The 22,568-nt window shown below is 46.4% G+C and overlaps 1 protein-coding gene across 1 annotated transcript in view; it reads right to left on the reverse strand.

The window, feature by feature from the left end:
- Positions 1–3,677: 3,677 nt before the first annotated feature.
- Positions 3,678–22,568, reverse strand: part of LOC144169629 (neurotrimin-like) — a 229,012-nt gene continuing 210,121 nt past the window's right edge. The window contains exons 5-10 of the mRNA XM_077698883.1: positions 18,557–18,688; positions 16,271–16,561; positions 15,353–15,427; positions 13,189–13,257; positions 11,802–11,885; positions 3,678–6,868 (exon numbers count right to left, since the gene is read on the reverse strand). Coding sequence (XP_077555009.1) covers positions 6,750–6,868; positions 11,802–11,885; positions 13,189–13,257; positions 15,353–15,427; positions 16,271–16,561; positions 18,557–18,688 — 770 coding nt within the window. The 3' untranslated portion in view covers positions 3,678–6,749. The remainder of the gene's footprint in view (positions 6,869–11,801; positions 11,886–13,188; positions 13,258–15,352; positions 15,428–16,270; positions 16,562–18,556; positions 18,689–22,568) is intronic.

The raw sequence follows: 22,568 nt of genomic DNA on the forward strand, positions 1-22,568 counted from the left end.
ACGCCTCGTGCTAGAATGTAACGCGTACTAAAAGAACTCACCGGGACACTCGTTTTTCGTTCGCTTGCTTGCTTGCTTCTATTTCGCTCCGTACTCGCGTTAACTTCAAAATTTGCAGTTCTACGTTTCGAATTTCACTCCTCCACCATCTTCGTAATTGGATTGTCAACGTATATCAGCGCGCGCAGTGTTTGAATAAACTTATTCAATACAATCTTTGAATACACTTATAGACTGCATGCTTCGCTCCTCCCCTGGTTTCACGTTAGAAGAGCTTACTTGTTTTTTTTTTCTCCCACCCTCATCCATCTCTCAACACCAACGACGCACGCCTCTGGCGACGACTACAAACCCAGACATACTACACAAGATATCACCAACCATGTATCCCTACGAATACCCATCCTGTAACACCCCCAACACCCCATACCACCTTGTCTGAGCTCGTCCCTACCACTAAAACCCCATCCCTTCTCCCTCCCTGGAGCAGTGGGCGTGCGAGCTGACCAGCTGCCTGCTAGAGACGCAGGTTAACCTCATCTTTCGGGCAAGAGCAGCTGCCACGACTCACGGTTATCCGGACTTGGAAGGTAACCCCCAACAGCATTTTCCGCTCCAATAAACGTTTCTTTCCTTTCCCCTTAGCCAGTCTTTTGATCCCCGACTTTCTCCATCTCTCTCCCATCTGTCCTCTCCCTTACATTTTTCTTCTCCTCTTCCTTTTCCATTCATGCTACGTTGTCATTCCCCTGTCGGCCCTGTTCCCCTTAACCTCTCCCTTTACATCACCACTCCCGACTTTCCCCTCTATTTCTTCCTCCCTTTCTGTACTCCACAGCCTCCAACGGATCTCTCCCGGGGTACGTCGCACGGTGGCCGTGACGTCACTGGGAACGCACGTGCTCGAGCGGGTGGTTGGCAAAGCATACGGCCCAGCGCGCGCCGTGTACTGCAGTGAGGCTGCTTCGGGCTCACGCAAAGGGGAGTTTTGTTCGTGTGTTGGCTTTTCTGATGCCAGTGGGGTGTTGTGTTTTCGGCCGCGAAAATCGTGCGAGCAAAGGCAGTGGCATCAGACTCTTTCGCGTCACCAAAAAGGTAAATTCGGCTGTTATTGTGGATGCGCGCAGTGCGTGGAAGAGCCTGGCAGCCACAGCAGCGACATGGTCTGTGCTTACTCACAGCAACATTTCCCATTGTCGAACTTCTGCTGTTCCTCGAAGTGCAGTCACACCGCCTAAATTGGTATTCCACTCCAGTTAGTGCCGTAAAACGATGCTGTTTGTCAATCCTTCGCAATCATGCAGCACCAGCAGCGACTTTATCCGTCTACTCCCCTTCGAAACGTCTATTACTCCCCTTCCACAAGAAATCTGTTGTTTCATACGTAGGGGAAGTTTGTCGACAAATGTCCTTTGGCCACCCGGCAGTTGCGCTACTATTTGAAACTCCAACAAACCTCATCATACAGATGCCCCATGAATAGTCTGCTTCCGGGGGTGTTAGGAGCTGCAGCATGGGAGGCGAACGCCATGCCCACAAATCGCCAGGAGAATGGAGCAATGGAAGTACCACTTTTGAATCAACCCACCTTTGGTACTTCCGGCGTCTAAATCAGCCCCCAAAGATTAAAGACCTGGACTATATACGGTGACATTTTTTTTATTTGCAATAGTACACCTTGTGGCCTAAAGCCTACACGCAAAAGTAATTAGGCATTTTTCATAACTGTCTTTAATATATAATATGTTATGTATTCCGCATAAATGTTGTCGATATATGTCATAGATTTTAGTGTGGCTACTTTAATGCGTATCAGCCTTTATACATTTTATACGAATTTTTAACACGAACGCTTTAAGAGCCCCGTGGGGCGAAAACGTGCATCTATAAGAAGCGGATGGTTGGAAAAAGAAAATCCCATGCTTCTTCAACTAAATAAATCTACAAAAGAACGGAGGCTGAACCCGGGGATGCTCGGTTCAGGCGATTTCCAGAGTTATAAACAGCTACTCTACGCCTGCTTTCTTTAATTTATTGTACTCAACGCCTACGCGCCACATGGAACACGGCTTTCGACACACACTTAGGTCTGGTTACGCGCCTTGCATGTGGGAGGATTATGTATTTCCCTGGCGATAGTTCACTAACTGCTACATCTCGCGCGTGCCGTGCCAGTTTCATGAACCTACCATAACGGAGATTCGTCGCAGTGAGGAGTAGGAATAGCCTTCGGACTGGAAAGCAATTAAAATGACGAAAGAAAAGCAAAAAAAAAGTGGTTGATCCTTCTTTCATGGGAATCGGTAAAACGCGAAAGTGAAATGTGCCTTCACAGGAGCATTTGAATGTTTATTGCGCATCGATATGAACTAGCACATCTCTTTTATATTTCGTCGGTATGGCACCGTTAGACGCATCAGCATTAGTCACTGGATTACACGCACCGGAGCATTGCGTAAATCCGATTAAAACGCCAGGCACTCGCAAACCATGCGAACAAAGCCGAACGGCTTGTCAGCAAATCGTTTGGTGAAGTCACAGTCCGCTGCTGCGAAAGGAGAATGATTTGCGGGTCGGTAGCAGTCTTGTGGGTGTGCTTGGCCAGGCGTTATACAGGAAACGATGTCTTGGTGAGCGACGTCCTGCTGGCGAGAGGCGTCCTGCTAACAGGTCGCTTCGGCAAAGGTGCGACCACATTGGTCCTGCTCCGTGGCGTGTACGCAAGACGCTTGCGTTGCGACGAGCTTAGCTGGTGGAACGCGGCGGTGGCGTTCCACATGCTGAGCGGCGATCCACATAGGCAGCGGACGGATAAACACAGCAGCTCCAGCTGATATACGCTGCCCTATCAAGGGGCCAACTATCGGCGCTCGTTAGCATCATGACGCACTACTTTGCTTCAACTCTTCTAGACGGCATCACCATCTGAATGGACGAGTTAGAGGGAAGGACATAAGACGCATTCATACAGCTATCCGGAAATGACTTAATGGCTCAGTTGGCAGAGCGTTTCGCACCTCACGTTGCGGCCAGACTGATCGTGGGCTCGAATCCTAGAGCCGCCGCGTCAATGGAACTATTTCTCATTTCCGTGACGGATATGACGTCGGTGAGGTTTGTGTACCCCGGCATAAAACACTTTCGTGTTAAAAAAGAGAGACGTGCGCACAATGAAGCAGTAAGTATTCAGTGACCTGAAGTACCTATTCGGCATGTAACGGCCCAGCATTATGCCTAAAGTCACGCTCTGGTGACTAACGTCGTTAACCATGGCGTCCGCAGCCCGACCTACGGGTTAACTTTGTGGAGCGACCATCTTCTTACACATAGCCACAGTCGGTAAAGAGTGTGGAGGAGCATGCGCCTCAGATGAGTATAAAATTATTGCTTTCTTCGTAACATTAGAATTTTGGTTACACTGGCTTGTGCCGATTATGCGCAGAATGTTGGCCGTAATTGTTTTAGTCATCAGTTGGTTTTTACTTCGGTGCCTAAGCTGGAGTTTTTTCACCCCAAAAATCTGTTTGGCACTAAGAGTTTATAAACCGCCTTTTTATGGCTTACCACACTCTTTGAATATATAAAAACCATTTATATGGCTAGTTTTCTATGGCTTTCTATGACTTAGCCCGCGTACATAGGCTGCAGGCAATAAACACACAAACCAATTAGACGGACTGTACAACTTTATTTCGTCGAAAGCTCGTTATTCATTCAAGCAGAAAATACACTAGGTTTTCTGACGCGAACTTCAGCATACAATAAAACGATAGTGTCACCTTAAAATGACTTTTTCAGACTAGAAGCCGTAACATTTGAGGTTGCAGCGTGCCTCGAAAAAATCAAGAAAGGCTAGTGTACAAAGGAAAGTACAGATGTACAGATGTAAAACATAGTTCCCTGACAAGCATAAGCGTGTCTCCTAACAAGACATGCAGGTGGAATAAACGTATATCAACAAACATTACACAGGTACTTTAATCAGTGCTGCACAGAATGAAATTATATTTGCAACAACCGATTTATGTTCTCCTTGATGAACAACAAATGGTACCCACAACAGAAGTACAAGTGCAGCGGCCTTAACTTCCTTATAATACAGGTGAAAACGCCATGTAGCCAAAATGAGCCTCGTCAGCGCGAACACCTGTCTGCTGCTGGCGCTTCAAGAGCAGCTGCGGTGCCATTTTAGAATATACGATGCCTTTTTGTGTATTTATGATATATCCAATTTTTCCAATTTTCCAATTTTCTATTTTTTCAACTTTCCAATTTTTTCCAAGATACGTTGCCTTTTCTACAATATACTATTGTTAAACAATGTTTGGTGAGATTTGTATAACGTCTGCAGCACTTACTGGTTGTTTAGTGCTCACAACTTGTTATCTCCAAGACAAGTAGCATAGGATGTCCCGCCTGCGGTTCGAAAACCTTGGGACCTCCTCCTGTAAGTTCACCCCAATGCCTTGTACTTTCACAACAGCCTTGTACTTTTCTGAGTAAATTTGAAATTTGAAATAATTTATTTGAGAGAAACAGGCGTCGGGCTCAAAACATACGGGCGTAATAGCATGAAAAAGCAAGAAGGCTCATAGAAGACCCTGAAACCCGGCCGAACTTTTTGCATGCCAGCGATAGCGTCACATACTTGATTTTAAAAAAAAGAACCTAGTTACAACAAAGTCGGAATCGAAAACTAAGAATTGCAACGTAGGCGGAAGACATAAACGAGTTGCGAAATGGTCAATTCGTGGTGCGTTGGTGACAGGTGAACATTGTAAGAAGGGCAAAGAGGAGAAACGATGACGACGGAGGAGACGACAAACAATGACAACAAACGTAGTCTCTTCTATCGTAATTGTGGCCTCTGCGTGATAATTACACGGCATTTCAAATGAATATAAGGACAGCCAGAATGAGTGGGGCTTAAACATTGGAGAACGTTAACCTTTAACAACAAAAAGCGCAGCTTGGTGACGCAGAAGGCCCTATCTCAGGCTCATTTAGGCTAAATGGCGGTAATCTAAGCTTTACCCGTACTATATAACTGCTACGAGACCCTTCACTAGTGCGTTTTAAGTACTGTATACTCGTCTGTACACTCTTCCAACAAGGGTGTCCACGTGACACTTTTGAAGGCTTGCTGCTTGCACGGAGTGGACACGCTACAATGAACACAGCGGAAAGAACTTTGCGGAGCCTCGTGTTCAAGCACACTTGCGTTCTTAAGAGTCCGGTTACTCTTCCTGTTGGAGTCAAAGTGGTGTCAAATCCGTGGTCCTCCATTATGTCCTTTTAAGAGTCACTTGCAGGGACACCCTTTTCCGCGCTTTTTAAGAGTTTACATTCGCCGCTGTTTGATCGAAGCCGGTGACAACAGAGTTCACACAATATCACCGAATAACTGCTGCACGAGATGTCGTAACCAAAATAGTGCCTTCAACTTGAGTCGCTGTACGAGCTATACATGGAGCAAACCTCAAATCTACCGGAGCATTTGAAGCAAAGCTGCTACCACAGCCGTGTTTTGTTTTCTGTTTGAAGAGGTACATGTTCAGAGAGCGCAAGAGAGCCAAGCCTACCCACCTTCGACAACGGATACACAGTTCCAGTCTAAACTCGAGGGCTGCTGCTATACTCCGGTACGGCGTATCGTTCCACGTATCACCGGCAGGTTTATCAGGTATAATTGCAATCGTGGCTTTGGCCCCATGCTAACGAAGAATGTTTTTCTTTTTCAGGTTTTAGGAGAAGCCCTTTGAGCTAATGCAGTCGCCGTTATAAATTGGAGCCGGACTTTTTAAATACTACTGCGTCATCAAAGTTATTAAAATACAATACAATTGCCGACAACCTGCTAATCTTCAATATTGGCACAAAGCAGAATTATAACCATGCTCGGGTTAAGAAAATAATGTTCTATATTTTAAACGCTCTTTTCATTGACAAGGAAGGAATTGGTGGCGTGGAATTTATTTGCCAAGTAACAAAACCGGCTTTAACTTGAGTCAGATACTTCATTTGAAATTTCGGTTAAACGTAAGCTCCTTCATCACGACCGGTGTCAGCAGCCCTCAAGTTTGCACACTTTCAACACTCGACACGCGGCCACACTCGTTAAGCTTTCTCCATCTGAAGACGTTCTAGTGACATCTTGCTTTATTCCTTCTCTTGAGTTTACACATTGTTGGCACGTCATTTCTTCTCGGCACAGCGAGTGAGATGGGTGGGAAATATAGATAGAGAAACAGAGCGAGGAAAGATGAGGGGCAGACATCGCCACCCTGCGCTGACGAGGTGCCGCCCACGCACAAGCCGGTACAACGCCGCACTCCGAAGCGAACACAGCCGGAGACACGGAGCCATCGGTCACTCTAGGAGACCTGAGTCACTCCGTGAGACATTTCAAGCGTCCTTCCGCATCAGACCTCACACGTCGCGGATCGTGGAAAGCACCGTCTCTCCGTCCAGTCCAATATACCCCGAGAGTCCAGTTAACCCTTTCTTGGCGGGGTCTCACGCAGCAGGGGGAGTTTTGATCCTTTCTTTTTTTTTTTTAACAATATGCAGCGAAGTGAACGAAAACAAAGAAACAGATAAGGCAAATAGAGCAAACGATGCCTTTTTCGCTGCAGGTTACACCATCAACTGCTGTTTTTCTTCTGCACTTTTTACACATCGCCCGCCCACGGAGTTTGCGGAGAAGGCGGGCGTTGCTCGCGAGTACGATGCGCGTCACTGAGAAGCAGTCACGGAGTGGAGGCGTGACACAGCAGGGCAGCCAGTGCGGTCAGGACAACGCACGAAGTGGTGACGTCAGTCCTTCCGGCCAGGCTGTGACCGGGCGATGGCTGGCTGCTGCCCTTGTCTGTGGCGAGGGGTAACAGAAAAAAAGTCACTGTGAGCAAGAGGGTCTGCATCCCAAAAGAATGGACTAAATGAAAATAATGCGTCAGCGTGCACACGTAGTAGACATTCTGAAATTACTTTGCTGATTTGAGAGCCACATTTTACGAAGCCCCTTTCATAAGAGAAAGATGGTTAGAACGCGAAGCTTACCCCCGCTCAAATTATGTCAAACTCAAAGTACAAGATTCAAACTGTTTGGACCACGTCGGAATGGAGTAATCGGAGAGACGTTGTCTGCATAACGCCAAGGATCTAGGTTCGATTTAGACTACCGAAAGCGTTTTTTTTTCCTTGAGGCTCTTGATGTGCCTCTACTTAATTATATCATCATCATCGTTTTGTGAAGCACACTGTGCAACGTTGACTTTTCTGCATTAGTGAGGCATGGACAGCTTCGCTCTAAAATACGGACCCCCCCCCCCCCGTTTGCACTACCGTCACAAAGCCAACGTTAAACAGGATGCGTGGTTTAGAGCAGGTAGCCCGATATCGCTGAGCTGTGAACACGTAAGGTAATAAGGACCCGATTTTCACAGGCTCGAAATTTTTGGCTGATACAACACCATCGCGTATAAAAAATGTTAAGATTTTCCTCAAATACTGCCGTTGATACGGCTCGCATTCTGAAAAGGCGACTTGTATAACATGTTGTGTAAATAACGCGCGCACCCGTTTAGTCTATAAGAACACTACAGGAATTAAAACAATGTTTTTTTATAAATCTTTTATCTAAGTTTGTTTATATTTTTTCCTACGGTAGGCTGTTTATGGGTTCATGAGTTTTTAGCTACCGGACCTGCGGAACGTCTCGCCATTGTTTCCCCTGCGTTCTTCTCCGCATGACAGCCAGTCTTCGTGTGGAGCACCCTTTACAGGCAAGCTTCGAGTTGGGTTAGGGGTGGTTATTCACATAGTATTTGGCGAATATATATACAGCATTGTCTGCGTCTCAACGTGGCTTAGACCCGGAGTTTCAGGTTTAAAATAGGGTTGGAGGATTCACTGCTGTGCCCCATGTGCGCTGTGCGCGAGACTGCGATCACTTGTGTATTTGCCCGCGATTTGCCGCTGCGCGAGCAGCAGCGGCAAATCGCGGCCTGTCTCCTGTACGACGGCCTGTCTCCTGCGCGGCCATACAGCAGCCTGTCGCCCGTACGACGTGGCGAAAGGCTTCAGTTGTGTCACTTTCTTGAACCCTGGGCCAAAAACAATGACTCATCTATAGGGACAAAAAATTTGCGGCGTCTTTTGCGGGATTCTGGACTAGACAAAACTTTGTAATTCTTGAATTGTGGGCATGGCTACATCTGTAGGCGTTTGCGTCGTTATGTACGTTTTTTCTCCTTTTTGTTAGGCACTTTGTGCTTCGTCGGCACCATTCGCTTAACTTTTTTACTCTACTTTATTTAAGCTTTAATTCTCTCATTTCATTTCGTCTAATTTTTATTTGTTTTATCTCTAATTGTTGGCTTCCTGACATCTCACATTCAATTCGCTGCATTGTAATCATCTCCTTCTGGCGTAGAAAGCACTGCCGCCAGCACAGCTGACCTCTCCAGCCCATATTAAACAGTTCTCTCTCTCTCTCTCTCTCTCTCTCTCTCTCTCTCTCTCTCTCTCTCTCTCTCTCTCTCTTTCAAAAAGCGCACATATTATTTATAGGTTAGGATATACAGCCTTATAAGCACACTTTCCTCATGGAAAGACTGTCGTGAGAAATTTAACGACGTTAACAACGCGTAAGTAAATTTAACGAGAATTTAATCAGTTAAGCGAACTAAAGCTGCAACTGAAATTGCGTAAAAGAACGCATAATTTCTACTGTTAACAGAGGACGGCGCTTGATTTTTGTGTTCAACGCGGCTTTTGCATGGCGTTTCGTAATACGATTGTCTGATAGCCCTGCTTCATTCAAGCCTACACAGACAACATCCTTACATACTCTACACATGCAGAAGCAAGCAGAGGCAGCCGAGCGAGGCGGCCCGGGGCAGCGTTAGGAATATTTCTGCCAGCAAGAAAGACCATCCGCGTCCATCCTCTTTGTTGCTGGTTTGGCATTCTTCGCTCACGAGGGGAGCCGCACTGCGCATGCCCAGGCGTTGCCTAGCAACGGAGTCACACGCTCCCCTACTTCACGGGTAGGCTCAGAAGGCGTCACAGACAAGACGCGTTTTTTCGGTCATGGCGAATTTGGCACTCCCGCTGTAAAAAAAATCTTGCACCGTTCGGGGCCGCTGCCACAACTATTGTAGTGACATCAGACTGTTTTGAAGTGCGTTTTTGTGTTATTCCGGCCTTCAAAATTCAGATTTTCGGCCACTTTATCGTCAAACGGACATCTTGTTCAATCACGCGCAGGTTGCACAAGATAAACTTGCAAGCAACCAGCTAAGGCGTGTGCACTTGGTTCTCTGTCGTCATGGCTGACGCTATCAAATTGAGGGGGAGGATGGCACAAGAGAAATGAATCTTTCAAATGCACTTTTCTCGTCAGGAAATGGGCTTAAAAACAATGATTATCAGTCAGCTAAGAGTCTATTTACAGCCCAGCTATCATAAAAGAAATCCCTCAAAACACCGAAATGAAGTGCCCGGGAGCACTGATGAAAATACGCTATCTCGAGTTGCCACAACCTATTCTCTGGCACAACCCTAACCATACCAGTCTGTTCTGAGTACCGCTACCCTTAAAATAAAACTCGACCATTCAAGGCGCGTTCTAATGCACCCGAGTAAGATGTAAATCACTCATCAAAGTGTCAGAACTTGGGCATTTTCGCAATCCCCCCACAATCAAAGGGAGCACGCGGCCGACCGGGGGTGAACCCGCGACCCTGCGAACCGCCGAGCGTCAACCTTTCGCCCGCGCGAGAAACAGCGCGTCGAGTCGGCTTCTTTTATAGACGGGCGGAAAGAGGCCGACGTTAAGAGCTGTCCGCCGCGCAACAGGGCGCTCTCTTTTATACGACCGACCGTAAATGAGTGCGGGGCCGCTGTCAGCCGCCACCGGCCGATCGGGCCCATTCCGGTAAATTGTAGTGTCCGGGACCCCGCGGTGCTAGGAGAAGCAGCGACGAGGGGCCGGGGAAGGGGTCACGCAGGCGACCGTAGGCGCGGTTATTTCTCGCGAAGTGGGCGCTTGTCTTTGCCGACGCATATAAATGTGCATCGTACCGGGGTCACTCATTCGCGCGTTCTGCTTGCGCGGGCGGTGACGCACCGCCATCGAGGCGCGTTCCCGTCGTAATGGCCGCTTGCAGGAGTTTTTTATGCCGGCACGCCCGCGTGCGTGGCGAAATTCCGACAGACGTGAGCATCGTCCAGTGTGGCCTCAAACGGCCTCTACACGTGTCGGTGTGTTGTCTTTCTATCAATACATCAGTTGCTCATACACACAATGTGTATACAATATAGACAGAAGTAGAGAGTGAGAGAGAGAGAGAGAGAGAGAGAGAGAGAGAGAGAGAGAGAGAGAGAGAGAGAGAGAGAGAGAGAGAGAGAGAGAGAGAGAGAGAGAGAGAGAGAGAGAGAGAGAGAGAGAGACGGATGAGACCGATGAGACCTAGAAGGTGGTGAAGAAACAAGAGACAAGACTTTGGGCAAGGGAGCGGCCTGAGTCCGTCGCCAACGTTCCGATTAGCAGACTTGCCTTCGTCGGAGAGACAAGTGTTCTTGTTGGAGAAACTAATAGCCGAAAACGCCGAAGGAAGGCACTGAAGAAATAGTTCGTCCCTTTGTCATCACAGATTTGGTCGGAGCAAATACCGTTCGTACGTGAAAGAGGACGCCAGGAAATCCCTAATGTACGGCAGCTCAGTCTCGCCGACTTTCGATGCGAGGGTCTCTGTACGGATACAGGTTAGTAGGCCTCATACTGCTACGTTACGACTCTTGCTCGATTCCCGGCCGCCTGGTGCCCACAGCTGAGTGGGCCGTCACGGCCTACCTTTATCGTTGGCGGCATTGCAGAGGAAAGGCATTTACTTTCGCGATTGCATGCAGTGTCGCAGACTTACCACATTGCAAGAAATCTCTCCAAAGGTAATAAAATAAATTACTGTAGCTACGTTTTTATTGTGTTGTGTCAATCCCCCCCCACCCCTCCCCCCCCACCCCCCTCCGTCATAGTGTTCCGAATTTTGCAAGTTGGAAGGTGGTCACCCTAGGCCACTATCATTAGAGCACAGTGCCGTGAATGCAACTATGCCACTTGTGACACCGGAGACTGTTCAGTTACGTAGAAAATGCGAAAAGTGTGTGTAAGGATCCATCGCCGCACCATACTGTTTCCCGCGCTACGACGAGTGAACTCCGTAATTGATCGGGATTGGTTAAGATTGCCTGGATATTATTAAAGAAAACAGTAAATAATGTAAATGCAGAATATATGTATGCAGGAATCTCTTCTCTGATCGTGCGTTTTTAGATTAATAAGCAAGATATATTAAACGTGACTAAGTTTTACTTAATTTATACCGAAAAAATTTGTTATGTGCTACTTCGTTTTTAACGTCAAATTTGTTCCAAGTCAGCAAGGTGCCATTGAGCAATTGGCTAGTGGGTTTATCGTACATGAGTTCGACGTAATCACTGATAAAGTCATTATAAACATGTAATAAATGAACGCTCAACTTCTCTAGAATGAAGCGGCAACAAGCATATTTGCGCAGTCGCGCGACCGGTAGGTAGCGAGGTTGCCGTGAAAGGCACATCTGTTGTCTTTTCTGATTAGTTTTATCGCTAAACTAAGCCGTCGGAGGCAGAATAAAAGAAAAATTTTATGGCTTGAACATCATCAAAAGAAGTTCAGTTTGGCGCCTACTTAAGAGATGAGTATGTCTCTAATATGCCGTAAGAAAGAAAGGTAGAACTAATATTGTAAAACGTACCAGATCTTTCGTAGTCCTGGTTGAAATTCGGAGGAGGATAACCCTGAGTGCCTTCTTCTTCAGTTGAGTACTCCCCACGCCGTCCTGGGGACATTGAAGTGATGGTAAAAGTCAGGAATAAGTACCTGACCATCCAGCAGCAAATATAAATACAAATAGCAAATAGAAATTTGCTATTTGTTGTTTTCTTTGATCGGTGATAGCTTTGAAATGTCATGCTAGAATGCAACCATGCAACGAGTGCGCTGGGAAATATTCTTATCATCATTTAGCATATGGTAATTTATTTTAGCTCTTCGTAAATGCACCCCGGCGACCATCGTAATATCAAGGCAAATCTGTTGTCGATCACCCTACGGTTTCAAGGCAGCTAGTTGATTCTAAGTTACTAATGCTATAGTGTGTTGGGTAAAAAAAAAACAAAAAACACTGCAGAGTTCTTATTGCTTATAGCGCTAACCTCGTGCTTTTAATCTGAGTGAAAAACTTTCTTTTCAGCCGGTATTTTTATTCCTTTTTTCCCTTTTAGATATTTGTCGTACTTAATAAACAGCGAAATCAGTTCAAATGAGCTTGGAGAAAGGTTTGACTTCAGCGAAGGTTTTTTAGCTTTTATTGTTTTCAACGAAGCTATAGAGGAAAACGAGTACCCGGCCTTTCCTATGCGCCATGTCATTTTTATTGGTGCTTTGTTGGGAAATGGCAAACACGGTATCCACTATTTTAATTTATAAATAGCCTCTTTCGACACTTATCATTTCTATGAACAGCATAAGTTCATAAAGGCTAGTCCGTTTTTATTTGGTAAAAAGCATGGACGTGCTCTGCTCCGGCGCGTCATCAATTATTTTTCTCGAGGACAAGTGCAGCTTTGAACTCCCAGTGCTTCAAACGTGTGCTGTTTTAGGAGTTTTGGAACTAAGTCTTTAACCGGGGCTGCGAAAAGCAGTATTTCTGAGCTGAGGACGTGCAAGAACGCTTTAACTGTAGTTCATAACAACGGGCCTTGCCGAACGTACCGCGCACCTTCGATGCCTGACTCAAACAAATCAAATCAAATCAAATCAAATCAAACCAAATCAAATCAAATCTTTATTTACCTTTTTTTACAAGGAATGAACCAACCACAAAAAGCTGCTGTCACGAGCAGATTGACGAAATGACTGACCCGGTACTAACAGCGGTGATCAGCGCACATATTACCAGAAAAGTCACCTTCTGCACACGCAGTGTACAGTCTCATTCGTGTAATTGAATAAATAAAGACGTATTTTTGATGTGCGTCTTTGTTTAAGTAAACTGACAACAATGTCATTGTTGAAGGCAAGTAGAAGGGCGACATTTTTTTTTAACGGGAGTAAGCGATGTTGAAAGGCTGAAGACATACCCTCCTTGAGCAGAGCATTGGATGCATGGGTTCCCAAGTGATGCCGGGGACCGTTAGATTGTTGTGTGGCTAGAATGAAAAAGCAAACAGAATAATGCTCCTCACTCAACTCATAAGCAATCTTTTTTCCTTCGAGCATACAATCAAAAGCTCACTTTTAACAGATACCTTAATAGAGGCATATTAGCACAGATATTGTCTGTGGCTCGGAGTCGTTGTATTTAGGCCAAGCCAAAATATAACGTCAGAGACCCTTAAGTAATTTGCAATGCCTCTATCAACAATCGATGGATGTTTTTTTTTCTACAAACAATTCTCAGATCAACTCAGCTAAGCAAATAATATATGAAATCAAACATCAATAGTTCGATTCTTCGTCACTCGTGCGTAATTTCAAAATTCCTGCTTTGCACCGTGTTATCTTAAAGTAACAAAATGTCTATGTCTTCGGAGTTATTTGGAAGTGCGTCATCTGCGGGCTAGCCTCGAAATACTGCCGCAATGACTGTGACAACGCTACAACGGAGACAAATTTAATATCACATCTGCGGAAAATAGGAAAAATAAAAGCACCGGCAATCCATATGAGGGTAGAGGAAGCGAAGAAGGAAAGATAAGCATGATATACAGATGATAATACAAGCTATGATAATAGAGATGATAATACGAATTATATACAATGATATGTAAATGATAATGCAGATAAAAATGAAAAGATTCAGGGATCTACGTTTTTGAGGATGAATTCTGCCTTTAGAATCTGGAGAACATATTTTTGTACCAAGTTACGCAAATTCTAATTTGTCAAAATAGAAATATGTTTAAACAATCGAATGTATTTGTGTAAATCGTCACTTTCCTTTTCGTAGGACCATGACATTTAGGAATTTTGCAGCTCGCATTGAGATCATTTCGCCAGTTCTGCCGATTATACGAGGTCCGAGTTCGAGAAATTTCCCCCAAGTGCGACGTGATTGGGTCCTAATGGCAATGATCCCGCGCCTTACTTCTAGCTTCACAAAAAAGGAAGAAAAGAGTTTCGTAGTGAAATGACCACTTGGAGCGAAAAATTAAAGCGTAGAATGACGAAAGTGCCAAATGAATTGTACAAGTATGTATCTCCTGCCACGCAATATATACAAAGTAAAATACAAAATTCCATCTTTGATGGGTGGAGCAGGAAATAGATGTACTCAGAGCTAGAACAAATCGAATAAGAGCGGGAAAATAGGGCTTTTAGAACCACAAATTTCATCTAAAAATGTCGTCCAAGAGCCCGAATTTTCCAACGTGATGGCAATATTACAATTAGATCGCACTGATACGGAGCTGTAACGGAGAACTGTAAAACCTCCCTTCTGTTTGAAACAAAGTTTTGTACATTCATACCTTGTTGAAGAATTTTCTCCGCCAAGCGATATTGGGGGCCCAGCCGTTCACGGGCTTCTCTCTCGTTCACTCCGTATTTCGCAAAGGTAGAACTTACGCTAACGGCGCGTTCTTTTCAGCGCGGCGGCCACTCTCTTATAGTGCTGCCGGCTTTTCACTGCATTATTCAAACCATAAGCGTTTGTGATGTAAAATGGCTACTTTTTATCCAAGTAGTAAGGGGATAAATTGCGTTACGGTGCTCTATCTTCGGCGCAATGTGTGTTTTGTACACCGCCTACGGTCACCGGCCAGACATAGATTGATCGCCGACGTTTTCGCAATACTTCGCGTCTCCATACAGCGAAGTCAGGTGCCTCTGTTGCGAAATGAAAACGAACGAGCTGAGAATAAAGAGAAAAGTTAACAAAAGCGAAGGCTTGGCTGTCCCTCAACGAACGGTTACTCTGATTATTTATGTAAAAAAATTGCTCGTCTACAAAGCTATTCGTATACGCGTCACAATGAAAGCTCAGTGGCAATATACTACAAAATCTCGAGTTTTCGTTTTGTAGCTGTGTCCCATTTCTTCCCAGTAGGTACAACCCAGCATTCCCACGTGTATGCCCATGCCATGCGCCAAGTATATATATATATATATATATATATATATATATATATATATATATATATATATATATATATATATATATATATATATATATATATATATATATATATATATATATATATATACGGTTTATAATCTATGATCTACTCATGATTTCGTGCTTACAGGTAGTCTCCCAGTGCTTCCGGACTTGGATCTCTCTCGAAGATGCAACCGTAGAAGGCGTGGGCCGAGGTATCTCTGCGAAGGTGTTAAGTTTCACATGAGCGGCAGAAAAAGACAGACGGAATCGTTTATTGATCTGTTGAAACTCCTTTAAATCAGTTAGAGGAGCAACAAGCCCCCACATGCGCGACGCTAAATGAAAACACCTCCCACCGCCGCACCTTTACCCACCAAAAGAAAACAGTAACATGCCCTCAGCAATTTTTTTTTCTCTGGAGGCAACATGAAGCAAGGTATATTTTGGCCTTTGACGTGCCTTGAGTTTGATTAATGCACCAATTTCAATGTCGCTGCGTGGTCGCGAACTGAAGTAGCTTCGAACATTGGTGAAGTTGTTGGCTAATTGTCTTATTTCAGTGATGCGAAATTTCGATTCAGTGAGCAATTGTCTGATTGATTGATTGTAGGGTTTAACGCGCCGACGCAACGCAGGCGATGAGGCGCGCCGTAGTGGAGGGCTCCGGATTAATTTTGACCACCTGGGGATCTTTAACGTGCGCCGAAATCTAGTACACACGGGCGTTTTTGCTTTTCGCCTCCATCAGAAAAGCGGCCGCCGCGGCCGGGAATCGAACCCGCGACCTCGTGCAGCAATTGTCTCTTTGTAATCGCCAGTTAGTTTTACAAATGCATCAGTGGCGCACATGCTCCGGTCACTGACGGGGACTCGATTAAAACAGGCCTAACCTTGACTACGACGTTACTGACTCGATTGCACGACGCATAGTAACGACGTGTTGGCTGGGGAAACAAACTAATACCACCAGGGTTTACTACTTTTGCACACAATGAATAAACCTTTCTCCCATACGATTGAATCACTTTGTATACCGGCTAACGCACTCTGCTCCGACTGACCTTGCAGCTTGATGTTGGCCTCGGTCTCCCCCAGAGGGTTCTTGGAAACGCACTTGTAGGTGCCGAAGTCATCTGGCTTCAGGTCTCGGATGGTGAGACGCAGGAGCAAGCGGTACGGTCCGGTCTCGAGCACCAGAGAGTCGTACTTGGCGTTCGAGATGAGCATGGTGCCGTCGTCGCGCTCCCAGAAGGTCATGCCGCGTGGGTGCGTCTCCAGGTTGCATTCTATGGTCACGTCAGCGCCCAGTGGCGCCCCGACCAGCTGGTTGGGCTGCCATATCATGGGCGCGACTGCGGTGAGCGTCGTGAGCCAAAGAAAAACGAAAAAAAAAAATCGAACGATCGTAAGTACAGTAGGCATTTATACCCCGTGTACCACAAGAACCGGCAAAAATTAACTATGTGCGGTGCCAGATCAGGCGTGGTGCAGCAGCCATGTGCTTACCTACAACAAGGCATTCCACTTCTGCTGACCATGTCTGAAGAGCACGGACGCAAACTTTTCCAACAAACATTTTGTGACTGGACCGGCCTGCTCATACTTCAGAGCACTGCAGTAATTCTCTATAAATTATTTGCCACAAGGCTTCACAAAAGTTAAAAATACGTATGATCAGACGCTGCTATACAAAAAAACTGTATGTATTACAAATGTGGGTAGGGGCCCGAATGTTTAGGGTGACTTTAGGTTCATTTCATCACTGTGTAGTCGTAGGAATAGAAACTTTATTAGAGCAAAAAGGAATGGGGAGTTGGGTGGTGTTGAAGCGTTCCTAGTTCAGGATGCCTCTTGACCGGGTCGCCTCCGTGGCCAAAGAAACCAAAGCCCTCTGGCGGGATGGGTTCAGCTCAGCCTTTCAAGAACACCACAGGGTTATATCGTCGGCGTACAGTCCAAATGAGAGATTAGGAATGGAATGAAGCCGGCTAGGCAGGGGGTGAATTACTAAATTGAAAAGAGTAGGGGAAAGGACAGATCCCTGAGGAACGCACTAGGTAGGAGTCCAGGTGGTTTGTGATTCCAGGAGTCCGCAACAGGCCTAGTGCCATCCTATTTATAATAAATTTTACAACAACAATCCTCCCTTGCACATTCTCTTTCTGGTAATTTTAGTGCGTCAAGAACACGTGGAGAGCGTCACACGCCCATTTCCAAATCCCGCAATGCACACGGTCGCTGTGCTAATGCACGTTCTGCAAGTTTTACGAAAGGATAAGGCTATAAAATACCTAACGTTGTACGAAATAGAAGAAACAGACCGAAGTTTTCTTCAAATGTAAGCTAAATGAGTATTCCAGGTTAAGGCTTCACCATAAAAAAATGTACTAAGATATCTAACCGAAGCTGTGCGTGTCTACGTTCTTTTCCCTGATTGAGGAAGGAAGCAGAAGCAGGTGAAATACTTTTGTAGACCCCTAACAACTGATGCGTGAGGCAGTGTATCCGTATATATTGTAGCAGTTTTCTCTTACCCTTGGTAATTGAGTTCGCTCCTAGTTAGAAATATTAACTCGACCATCGACTTTATCATGCCTGGAAGAGTCAGCAAAAGTTTGGTTTGCTCTGCAGCTGTCAATGCGAAACGAAGCTATGCCTTACAGCCGACATTGAAACTCCGGCTGCGGAGTATACACAGCATTTCAAGCGTTATAGATTACAAAGAAAAAAGGCGCTGAACATTCATTCCACCAATTCCGAATTCCAGAGATGTTTACCTCCTGCGTACAGAAAATTGATTTAAACTATGTATATTCGATTTACCAGCCTGCTTTGTGAATTCTAGGTTCTCGTCTATGCCTCCTGGGGTAAGAAATGGAAAATGAAAGGTTTTTTTTTTCGCGAAAAGAAGAAAAGAATCACCGGAAATCACACGAGGTGAAACTTTTACTCTGGGTGTTGGGAAGCAAGCAGATATACGGCAAGTTGACGAGACAAAGAACAAGCAACAAGAACTACATTTCAAGCTAAGCTGAATTTAAATAGGTGATTTATAATGCATAGATGAAGGGTATTTCAAAATAAGAGCAACTTTTACACACCCTGTCACGAGTAAAAATAGTCTTCTTCGGTTGCTCAGCTTCAACGTGATGTTGATCCCGGGAAAGCACAGTAAATTTTAGTCTAATTATTTGCGACATCAGGGATACAATGCGACCCTGAAAGGACCAACTAGCATATAAAGGGTCGGCGAACACAGCAGCGACCACATACGTTCACGGTGACCCTGTACGCTCACTGCGTCGTCTCGTAGGTAGTGTAAGGAGCTGCCGAGCGTTTGTACTCACAGTCGACCTTGAGGAGTATGCGCTTGCTGACGGACGGCTGAACACCATTGGAAGCGATGCACAGGTACGGCCCCATGTGCAGCCGGGTCACCTTGCTCATATTCAGCCGCTCCCCCTGGAAGCTGGGCACACCTGCGTGGCAACAGGACAAGTCGCACTAGTCGTACTCGTACATCGTACTCGTAGTCGTACTCGCAGCCGTAGATCGCTTCCTTTACCGCTGTTGCCTCGTTCCCGCACTATCACAGGGATCACTGGAAAGGGGAGGGCGCGACCTGAGGAGCGGGAGTTCGGGGTGCACGCGCCATGAAGGGGATGCGGGAGGAAGATTGGAGGAGGACTGTGAGAAAGGGCGACGCAGCGCGCGCCGGGAAAGGGAAACAGCGGCACCAAAGGAATGCAGGGCGCTGCCGCACGTGCAATACGAGCTGCCCTCAGAGGGGAAGGTACCGACGGGGGCGAACCGGAGGCTTCTGGCGATGGCGAGCGAGCAGAAACGAGCTTCGGAAAGCGCAATTCAGGGCGTAAAGTTGAACAGAAAGTTGAGATCGACAGGAGGCTCGTGGCGGAACGAGCTTCGCAGGGTGCTGTTTGGGGGGCTGCTAAAGTCGTGCCAAGCGAGACCGCATAGGTAATAGGTTAAAGCGGAGCTCGAAAAAAGGTCCAACCATGGGCTTCCGCTTTCCCATTCTTGGAAAGTTCTAAGATTCCCCCGTACTTTTTGACATCTTCGCGACAAAAAGTAAAGTTTGAGTAGCGTAAACGTTGCGTAAATGAATTTCGTCGAATGAATAGGTAAATGTTTAACGAAAGGGCTGGGCGTAGGTACGCTTGCGAAACCGACGCGGACAGTTATGAACTGTTTCTGACACATAAAGTTGAGGACACGGAGTTACAAAGTGAGTTACCTACCGGGGGATATGAGTTTAATCTATGAGACCGAAATTTTTGTCAAAGAAATTAGGGTATGAGCGCTAACTACGAACTTTAAAAGGTGGTACGGATTCTCGTCCCAGAGTGCACGTCTTAACAGGAGCATGTCAGCCTTGTTAAGAAAAAGGTGCAAATAAAATAAAAGAATTTTGCGTGCGCGTGCGACTGACATGCCATCAGGAACGTTCCATCCTTAGTCTCCGGTGTGCAAGGAAGGCAGCAGTGGCTTCGAATCGCTGCCTCCTTTTCCCTTACCGGGCCGAGGGATGAAACCCACGTTTGGCACTTCTCCGCTCTGCCAGCAGCACGCGTTTTGCGGATCTCTCTTGTGCAGACCAAAACTGTTTGCACTCAATATCAGTATGCTCACGAAACGTAACGTGCACACCCATCTAGCTCTGGTACGCACTCACGGAAGTTTTTGGAGCACATCTATTTCCGCTTTACACACCACACAAGCAACTGAGAGCTTTTTGGCACAATTTCAAACATGGCAACAAACTTTGTTGCCGCGGCGGGAGGTACAAGTTCAAAATAACTTATGTTAGAACTCACCGCGTTTTTAACGGGGTTGTCTCCGCTATACTCTGAACCTGGGAGAGGAGTGCCCCAGACGTTGGCTTAGGCCCTCCCCCATTTTTCAGAATTCCCGTCAGCGAGTGCTGCATTGTCTCAACAATCGCCCCGTCACCAGCAGCTGGGCGCAGCGATGCGTACCAGAGAGCTGCGGAGTCCCTGCCCGCTTTCGAACGGCCCTCTGCAAATTTCCGCGGTCGACCGCATTACGGCCCAGTCAATAGGGCGTTGCAATTTACGCCACCAAGACTGTTTTGTGCTCGCGCCGTGCGTTGCGTTCAGTGCCAGAAAAAGTTGTGCTGAAGGCGAGCTCAACCAGTACCTCAAGCAGAAACGGGTTTCCCTAAACAGAGCACGAAATGTTACGATAGGTTGGCTTGCCACCTAAGAAACGAAGTAGGGTGTGCTGTTGAAGGCAGTCGCGGTAACTTAAACATTTGTTAAGCCATTGTTAAAGTGAGGAATAGTTTGGTTTGGTCGAACAACAGGGGCTTCAAAAGCGAGGATGCTTTTGCCAACCTCTATTTTAGGCATATCTAGCTGTGTACTTTTCTAGAAACAGCTTGCGCGGCTAGCTCGCAACTACAGCTCGAAAGAAAGTTCGCAACTGTAGCTCTCAAGATGGCTTGCACTTATTACAGCCCGAGCGGCTGTGTTGGTTGCGAGTATTGACTAGAGCCCACGGTTTACCCTTGCAACCCCGTGTGAGTCTACTTTTTATTAGAATAAAAACTAAAGTGTTAGAAAAGTCGCCGATTTACTGGAGCGTAGTGTTTTCTGTAGTTCCTCGTATGAAGTTTATCTGTCCATTTCAGTTAGTTTCACCGTATCCTGTTGGGTCAACGCAATACCATCGGTTCAAAGGCTGTGATGATGGTGGTGTTTTTTGCTAGAGGACTATGTTTATCGCGATGTCTTGTCGGCGCGAAGTTCGAAGATAAGACTCTGTTAAGCGGTCAAATATCACGACTGGTTAGGTTGTAACTGTGTCGGTGAATGTTACCGCATAAAAGCTGCGTAATTGCCGGTATGCAATTGCCTGAGCGCATGTTGCACACATAAATATCTTGAGAAATTTCGCTACGTCTTTGAGTGCTGAAAATATGCTGTTGACCGCCACTCGAATAAATATTCGATCTAAGTCACACGCACACTGCAGTGATCATTGAATATATAAATAGCAACAACACGTCGCTTTTGCCTCTGCACTCTAGGCTTATACACGTACAGCTGGCACGACTTGGACTGCGAACACTAACATAAAGTCGCGGTAAACGAGAGGGCATGCGTTATGGAATGAACGCATAAATTCAATACTGAAATCTACACGTCCCTCAGAGCAATGATCACAAATCAAGCAGCTGAAAAGAGACGTAAAAGTACTAGAAAAAAACAAAAACGCTTTCGCGGCAGAAGTTGCAGAAAGCGCGTGTACCGCTGTCATAGAGACAAAAATAAAGCTCTAAAAAGCTATCCCGGCATGCCTCGTAAACAGTTCTAAGTGTTTCGATACACGAGAGGCGCCCAGGGTCTGGCACTATTTCCTCATTCGTACAGGACGGGACTTACGCGATCGTAAACGAAAAGGCCTAAACGATACGGGACGTAATATTCGGCCCGTTCCGAGAACCCGGGGGACGTTCTTTTCTTCCCCTTTTTAGCCTGCGCCTCTTCAAGAACGGATCTGCATGATTTGCGCAGCGCAACTCGGGAGCGAGTTGAGACAAACGGTGCCCCTCGAGGAGTGTCGCCGCAACGTCCGGAAGGAAACGGGCGGAGTTCAGCGCGCGATATGTGCGACGATGCTCCTACGCCTCCGACGGAGACAGAGCCACCGCTTCTCCGTTTTTTTTTTTTTTTTTTCTTCCTCCTCTCGCTCCCCAACGAGAGGGCGTGTAGCGGCAGGCGTCTCCTCTCGGAGAAGCGGCCGTCCGGCGGCCAGCCGGACGCGACGACGCCGCGAAAAGACCGCGGACCGTGTGACGACGTCGTAACTTTCACTTAGGCACTGTCCTCGAGACTTCAATTTTCAAAACGAGTTCTCTGCGCTTTTGCTCTTTGCATGCGCTGCACGGGAACCCTTCCTGGAACCCCCCCCCCCCCCCCCTCTCCTTTTTTTTCTTACTTCTATTTATTCCTCGCTGTCTCTCACTTCACGCATCCCAATTCTCGTGTCTAACACTCATTCCTTTGTCTTCCGGGCCCCGGCGCTTTATACGAGCCTCGGCTGGTACCCCCTTCTCGTTACATAATGGAGGCAAGGGCGCGCTCTTGTCGCCGGAGCAGCGCCATGTGTCTTTTAAGCTATTTGAATCATGCCGTCCTTCCCTCCATCTGGTTTACTACTTTCGCCCCCTCCCTCAAGTCTTGTAGCCGTGCCCTTCAACCTTCACTTTTCTTTATCAACCATCTCTCACTCTCCTCACTCTACCGCTTTTGTCTTCTTCTTTTGCGGACACTCTCATCACTTTTGTTCTCGCGAGCGTGGCAAATCTTCCCAAGC

This window comes from Haemaphysalis longicornis, unplaced genomic scaffold (assembly GCF_048455015.1).
Source record: "Haemaphysalis longicornis isolate Haplotype H1 unplaced genomic scaffold, Haemaphysalis longicornis Haplotype H1 scaffold_2, whole genome shotgun sequence".
NCBI lineage: Eukaryota > Metazoa > Arthropoda > Arachnida > Ixodida > Ixodidae > Haemaphysalis > Haemaphysalis longicornis.